This window comes from Asterias amurensis, chromosome 5 (assembly GCF_032118995.1).
Source record: "Asterias amurensis chromosome 5, ASM3211899v1".
NCBI classification, from domain to species: domain Eukaryota; kingdom Metazoa; phylum Echinodermata; class Asteroidea; order Forcipulatida; family Asteriidae; genus Asterias; species Asterias amurensis.
Window position 1 is genome coordinate 22,860,805 of NC_092652.1, and position 8,301 is coordinate 22,869,105.

The following is an 8,301-nucleotide window of genomic DNA, read 5'->3' on the forward strand; positions in this document are numbered from 1 at the left end:
ACTATTGGTTATTGCCAAAGACCAGTCTTCTCACTTGGTGTATTCTGAGCATACGCACAAAATAACAAACCTGTGAAAATTTGAACTCAATTGGTCATCGAAGTTGCGGGATAATAAAAAAAGAAAAACACCCTTGTCACACGAAGTTGTGTGCTTTCAGATGCTTGATTTCCAGACCTCAAAATCTAATTTTGAGGTCTTGAAATCAAATTCAAATATTTTAGTGGAAAATTACTTCTTTCTCACAAACTACGTTACTTCAGAGGGAGCTGTTTCTCACAATAGTTTATACTCTCCATTGCTGGTTACCAAGTAAGCTGTTATGCTAACAACTATTTTGAGTAATTACCAACAGTGTCCAGTGCCTTTAACAAACACAAAATTGTGTTAGTAACTAAATAATATTAACCATGTCTGGGTCTATGGTGATGGTTATATAGAACAAATGATCTCTGACAAGTCCCTGATTCCTCACCTGGACATTTTCCTGAAGGCCTCCTCAGCCACAGCGAAGATGTGGGGGTCCATGGACCCCATGTCTTGCCCCCTGTAGGCATAGATGACATCCTCACCGTACAGGGGCAGCTGCTGATAGGGGTTGATTGCCACCAGCACGATGCCTGAGGAAAAAAAAATGGGCAAGAAAACGGTATCAAGGACGGCTGGTCAAATGTCGTTTACCTTCATTTCAAAACAATTATTTCCATTCCAACAGAGAATCATCGTAACAATAACAAAGAATGTCACCAAGAAGATAAATAGCAATTGGGGCATAGTAGATGTTAAACTTGCATCAGGGATACAGAATATTAATTTTGGTTTTTACCCATACACCGATGTGTGTTAGCACTGTATGTGTGTTGGCACTGTATACAATCGGTGTATGGGTAAAAACCCAAATTAATAAATTGGGGCACAGCCAGAACAGCCAAAGCTTATAAGCCTTTTTGAGATATGGCAGGCACCAAGGCTCTTTCTCCGTAATAAAGGACACCTCCTTGACAACATTTAATATTTCTACTGGAAAATTTGAAGGTGCACCAAGGCAATGACCGGGGCAATGGAGGCACTTTCTTCCATTGCCTCCGTGAAGTATCAAGCCTGCTGTGCTGTTTTTTATTTACCCATTACAAATACAGAAAACTTATAATAGTTAGAGCCAATAGACAAACTTGTATTACATGTATCACACAACTTTCAAAATTTTTTAATAACCCCCCACTGTGTAATGAGTCCTTTTTCTTCCAATTTTTCAACCAAAACCTGAAAATGGCGAGTATTGTAGACAATAGCCATTAAAGCAGAGACATACGTGAAGATCGAGGCCAGGTGTTTACTGCAGTACGTCATAAGTGCAACCAGACCACTTTATGCAATTACCACCCTGGCGTAATCATAGCATGTCATTTTTTGATTAACTGTAAAGTGTTAAAATGTCACCCATTTCTCAGAGATACTGGAGTAATTGTTTTCACTGCGTCTAGACAGTTTGCACATTGGCATCAGGCCATGTAATGTACACAGCATACACAGCATGCACACCTAATGTACGTGCCATGCATTTTGTTTGATCTGACCATGCATTCTTTATTTTTTGCTTAGCAAAGAAATTTCCTCAGAGTTTTCTGCTTAACATCTTTATGAATTTGGGCCAAGATAAACTGCAAGCACAAAAACTCGCTTAGCACAAAAAACCTTGCTTAGCAAAAATTGGCTAACAACCAGCACATCATACATTTACCATTGCTGTGACTGTTAACCCACTCATTTCTTGCTTAGCATTTGCTCAGCAGAATTTTCTGCCTAAAAGTTTTATGAAGTTGGAGCCCAGGTGTGTCCAATATGAAATATTCTTATAAAACCAATATGCATGCAGAATAATGTTATTTTTCATTTTCAATCAGAAAATTTACTTGCAATAAAGTTTTGTACTTTGGGCCATTCAGAATTATAAACTGTCAATTTCCCAACTACCAGCCACTTTCACTATTTCTGCATTATTTACAACTGACTTGATAATGTAGTGTACCGGTATCAAAAACCACTCAAAACTTCCTCCATAGAAGTGCCCCTTTAAAAGAGGGAAATCGCTGTGCCCCTTCAAGAGTGAAAATCAAGGGCTGCTCTGGTTATTTTAGTAATGGGAAACCTTGACTGAAGTACATCCCCAGAGATGCCAAGTTCAGAGGCCAGCTATGTGTGAGATTTTTCAAAGCCTACCCCCCTCCCCTAAAAAAAATGCCCTTTTCTCGGAAAACGGAAAAGCCTCACGAAAAAAAAAAAAAAAAAAAAAAAAAAAAAACAAGCTGTTTTTCCAGAAATTTATTTATGGACAAAAAAAGGGCTTCAAAACGCATCAAAAACCTCTTCAGTATACTTCAAGTGCAGGGCATTTGACGTGCAGGGCATACAACCACTACTTTTTAAAGGCCTGCTCATACAGACCTCATGCACATGATGTACATGTGTGTAGGGTGCCCTCACCTAGAGGTCAACACGCGGCCGTTCATTGGCCAAACCTGTGCACTGCGCATACAAATCTGTGCCTTTTGACCCTTTCCTCATCGTTTTACCTTTAAGATGGCGGCTGGATGACAACAATGCATAAGGTCTATTATTAACTGCCTATACATGTACACACATTACACTTTTGCCTAACAACCCAACCTACCGCAGTATGTGTAGATTGCATTGCTACGTATAAAGCGTTCCTGTAGATTGAAGAGCACGGCGGGTTCATGGAGGTAACTTAGAGACGTCAGGTCGTTCTCACCAATGAGAATGTCCGGATTCCGTAATGGTGGCAGGTCATCCTTGCTCTTCAGTGGAAGGCTTTTCTCCTGGTTTAGGATGAACAAAGTTTGAGAATGGACATGAATCAAGATTCTTTTAAAAGTATGTCATGACAAGAAACACAAAATACTGCACAAGTCTTGCGGGTATTCAAATAATTTTAGGACCACATTGGTCCCAAGTACTTTTCTTTAACTCCCGATGTTCGAATATGCACAAGACTTGCACAGTCTATACAGGGGACCACTTTCCATTCTTTGCTAACTTCTTCTTTTAATGCCTTAGTAAAACAAAGTTTGTCAAGTTTTATTAAATGAAAACATATATATAAATATAGAGTCTAAAGACTGACTGGTCAGGTACCAAATGCCTGTATTTTGCCTCATTCATGTTCCTTCTAATCCTCACAATCCTCATGAAGTATATTTTTTTCCAACAGGCTTAAGAAATTAACGACTAGACATAAAATTTACATCAAAATGCAAAATTTAAATTATTTGATGAGTAAATAACACTACTCACCCCTCCATCATCTAGCTCGATATCAACAAGTTTATCTCCGATTGTGTAGTCTTTTTTGAGTTCCCCTCCTTTCCAGACGAGCTCGGGGTCGCGTACCCATACGCGGGCACCCTGCACAAGAAAGCAAAATTGGGGTAAACATTGTAAGTTATTGCCATACATCGATGTGGAACAATTCTTGCTGTTCTTACCAGACGGAACACAGTGACACTGCAACCCCCCCCCAAAAAAAAAAAAAAAAAAAAAAAATAAAAAAATAAATAAAAAAAAATAAATAAATAAATAAATAAATAAATAAATAAATAACAAAAAATAAAAAATGTTTTTTTTTCTAAATAAAAAAATAAAAAAATTAACAATAAGAATAAGAATATACAAAAATATATATATATTTTTGCACCCTCATTGCCCACCCCAAAAAAATGAAAATGTCTACATGAGTAACGCCACTGTTCGGCCAATGCTTTTTTCCTTCAAGTTATTTTTCACAAATCACAGAAATCTTCAACCAACTGATATTATGCAATTTCCAACAAGAACATATACAAAGCACATTTGTGACATAAGATACTATTTAAATCCAGACCTGTACAAGATGTGTGTGTCGGGGAAAGGCAGGTTTATCTTTTTTCTTTGTTTTGATGGGGCATATGTTGTACTTTGTATCAAGTACGTGTGCAATGTACATGTACGTGAGGTGAATGTTATACAGTATACATGTACATGTACATCTGGGTAATAACAAAAACACTGTATCCTACATGTATTATACAAAAATACAACACAATTTTACCTGTGCATTGTATGTAAGAAACGAACAGAGAATTATGTAAAGTGGGAATTTAACATAATCACTTTATAAGATCTAAAACTTCTTTTGATTTAGGTAAGAATTATTTTATTTTCAACAGAGTGTGCATATTTTTGTTTTAGGGGGTGCTGTACATTTAGTAATAGTACCCCAAGTTTGGGGGTACCGCACAACCTGCAGCATGCCCTCCCCCCTACCCCTAATGACCCAATCCCATGAGTCAGACTAAAATGCAAAGGCAGACCAAGTGGATAAAATTTCTAAAAAGATTAACCTTGCATGCTGAAGTATAGCTCCATGGTCTGATGCACCATTAATATGCAAATTATAATCCCTATCAAGGAGCTTGCTTTCCCCTCTGCAGTAATGAGATTTAAGAACTTAATCCTCTGGGGAAGTTCATGCAGCACTGATAGCCAGGACCCATAGGGGGGGGGGATTAAGTATCTGTTGTAACAGTTAACAGGTACAAGGAGATGAATAACTGTTAACAGTTACACCTGTATGACAGCTTGTGGGTGATGTGAAGAATTAGCATGTGACATAAACCAAGATGGTAGGGGGCCTACAGATAAACAGATAAAGCATAGCAAAAATTTATTTGCTTAGCAACAAAAGAGTAGGGCACCTGAATTTTGGCAGGTTACCAGTTTCTGTGAAACAAGAATTTTCTTTGGTTAACAATTTGGTATGATTACAGGCTTCTTAAAAGAAATTTGCCCCTGGTGAGCCTCCCCCCAACCAATCAGTTGGTTTAATTTCTACCTCCATGGTTTATGGTTTCAGACTGGTTTCAGACTGGTTTCAGTTCTGAGGTTATCAAAATATTGTACCATATGGTGTTTGTGGTTAATCTTGGTGCAATGTGCACTGCTGATTACAATTCATCGGCTGGGATTCCCCTGTCGTGTTCCAACCACATTATAATGTACACAATGTAATTCTTGCTGTGAACATGCATGAAGACCAAAGGTTGCACATTACCATCCTCTGACTATTAAAAAGAGCGTTGAAACATTCACACACGGAAGACCCGTTTCTTTTTTTTCCTGAACTCAAGAACCCCATGTGCAGTAACAATGATGCAGTACCCGCTGCCAATAGAATGTCAAAAGTCTTGCGCATATATGAGTCGACCATAGGGACCATTAAAGTTTCCTTTGTTTGTTTCCTTCACCATTGAAGTAATGTACATGGGACCAGAGCAGTCCAAAAAAATGTTTGAATACGCAGAGACTTCGGTGCTTTGCTACAGATTTGAAACTGGCCTCTTGTCTCTTGGCATACTAGGTGGTCTAGTGATTACAAACCTGCTTAAGAATGGCAAGGGTTGTGGGTTTGAATCCCATCTGAGTAGTATGCATGTGGATTTTGTCCACACACAACTCAAAAAGGCAGGTAGAGTAAACACTTCAGTAGGTTACCTGATGAAAACCAAAAAACAAATAAAAAAAAAACACATGCAAACAAGTGGTCCATGTACTTTCTCTCAAATAAGAAACTCACTGACATTTGTTAAATGCACACCTAACTGAAGATTCTTCCACATAATACATGCCATAATCAGCATTACAAAGTCTAAAGTCAAGAAACGATGGTTATTTCTTACACTAGAATTCAAAGTTCTTCACTGTGTAAATAAATGGCTGCTAAATAAGAATCTTAAACATGGCCTTTAAGAAGCCAGGGGATCATGATTGCATAACAGGGGATAACGGAATGATTGGCCCTTATGGGGGTGTATAGATCAAGGATAAGACCAAGCCAAGTATTTATAGTCAAGCGAGAGAGAGGATGAGCTTTCATGGCAGCTATCAGTTTCCTCTTCATGCCACTCTTATTTCCATCCAGGGCAGAACACAAAATGTGCCAAGAGACGAGGATCTTTTTTTTTTTTTTTTTTTTTTTTTAAGACAAGAGGATGTCAGGTTTCATCCAGCCTTTGCCTGATTTCCAGGGCCAGATTTCATTAGCTGTTTAGCAAATGTATTTGCTAATCAAACAAATGAGTGGAGCTCCAGTTGCAGCGATGTAAACTTTTTATGGAATTTTAGCTGGTGCAAAAAAGTTTCTGTTAAACAAGACTAGAACAGGCTTTCTGGACCAGTGGTGACTGTCTTTATTATAAGGCCAGAGCAGAGAATCTGCAGACGTACACACATGCATAACTTTCAGAACATGGTCTTAAAGACACAGGACACCTTTGGTAATTGTCAAAGACCGGTCTTCTCACTTGGTGTATCTCAACATTGCAAATGCACAAAATAAAAAACCTGTGAAAATTTGAAATCAATTCGTCGTCGAAGTTGCAAGATAATAAAGTTGTGTGCTTTCTTTATTCTCTCACTAACTTCATGTCAAAGAAACTTGTTGCCTTACCTTGATTAATTACAGGTAATTTATTTCCCACATTATCAAAACATATGGACAACAACAGTTTCAGTTTTTTAAGCCTCTTAAGTTTCAGCGGAAAGAAAACACATATGTGTCAGGGGGGGTAAATAAAATGAATAATACTGCAGATAGTGGATGGGCTCATTAAAGGTAGATTACATTATTTGCAGATATGAACAAAAATGTACAAAATAACTGACTTGACTGAAAGTATACATTATTCCCAAGTACAATTGTTAAATTTGTAATGACAAAAAGGCAGTTTTGTATCATTTTGAAGCGACATCCGTTACAAATCTCTTAATCCTAATTCCAATTCCACCCGTGACCTTAACCCTAACCCTTAGCCCCAACTTGTAGATCCCAAGGGCTCTCAGAACATAGGATTGTTGGTTGTACAGCGGTCACCATTGAGAAAACCAATGGTGATTTTACAGGGTCTTCTAAATAATATTTCTTCAACTTTGGCAGTATTCCAAAAAGAAATAGCACTTATTTGGTTATTGGTATATTGGTTATTTGGTTATTAATCAATGAGCTCTCAAATTTTAAAAATCAATCAAGTTTTTTAATAAAGTTTTGTTTTATTCAACCAATCCTATACTTGTTATAAAGATTAGGAAGTTAAGCTTCAAGTAAACATGGGGTCTCTGAGCATGCATGAATTCATGTTTTGTCCTAAAGTCCAGACACTCTGTAAATTAGACACGCTGAAAATTAAACACGCCATGGGTCCTTTTCAAAGCTTTATGGACACCTAGCCTAGAGAGGAATGTTTTCCATTAAAACACTTCAGTACAAGGTACTTACTTTGCAGTATACGAACGTATCAACCAGAGTGTAGTTCACTGATCTACCAGCCCAATCAAGCGCCATATTCACTCCCCGAGTTGAACGTTACATAAATCCAACAAATAAATTATGTTCACAATACACGCTGGTACTGCATACCACCACACTAAGTTTCCATTACGTATTCCAAGAAATTACGATTGATTTCAAATGAGAAAGCTGGAGTTCTGATGCAATGCTAGAAGAAATCCTTGGATGGAGCAAACATATGGTCGTAAGGTCAAAGGTGGTGAACCTTTTCATAAAAACTTCTCCAAAAGTGCAGCACTCATGGCGAGCCTGTTGATCAACACACAACAAATCCCTGGATGCAATATGATTCTTGTCAGAGGTGATTTGCAGTGTCTGATTTCTGAATTACCTTGAGCTTGCCGACCTCTGCACTTATGACATCCACAAAAGGCCACCTCTTTTTTCCCCCTTGCTTATAGTTAGCTCCACCAAAAATCTGATTCACTAAAGACTCTGGACGGAAGTCTTCCACCTATAATCCACAGGAAATCACCATAATAAAAATTCCACAGATTTTACAGTTTCCCCAAAATAGTTCAGAATCTCTGCTCTAGCAATGTTTGGCCAACACAATACCTGTACCACTTGGTTTTTATCTCCAACTAGTGAACTGAATGCCTCAACTTTTTGGGATCAAAGCATTTGCTTTGACAAAAAAATAAAATCTCTTTCCAGTAAATATTGACTGCCGCAGCCTTACCCCAGAATACAGCCTCGATTGTCACAAACTTCAAAGATCGTACTTTCCAAATTTTTTATTCGTGTTTTAAAACTTCCTGCGGCCACAATGGAAATCCACCATGCGAAACATCAATAAAAAAAATGTGTGCGCTGAAGTTCAAACAACAGGTTTTCTCACGTGCCTTCGAGAGAGTTGGAAAATTGTCAACATGGTGTGCATGTGAACATTTCTGTAT

At 38.0% G+C, this 8,301-nt stretch overlaps 1 protein-coding gene across 1 annotated transcript in view; it reads right to left on the reverse strand.

Annotated features, from left to right (window-relative positions):
• The window catches only part of LOC139936919 (unconventional myosin-Va-like), a 98,688-nt gene extending 90,693 nt beyond the window's left edge, over window positions 1-7,995 (reverse strand). Inside the window, 4 exon segments of the mRNA XM_071931745.1 lie at window positions 476-620; window positions 2,672-2,840; window positions 3,316-3,426; window positions 7,331-7,995. Of these exon segments, the coding sequence (XP_071787846.1) occupies window positions 476-620; window positions 2,672-2,840; window positions 3,316-3,426; window positions 7,331-7,396 (491 nt within the window). The 5' untranslated portion in view covers window positions 7,397-7,995.
• Window positions 7,996-8,301: the final 306 nt, after the last annotated feature.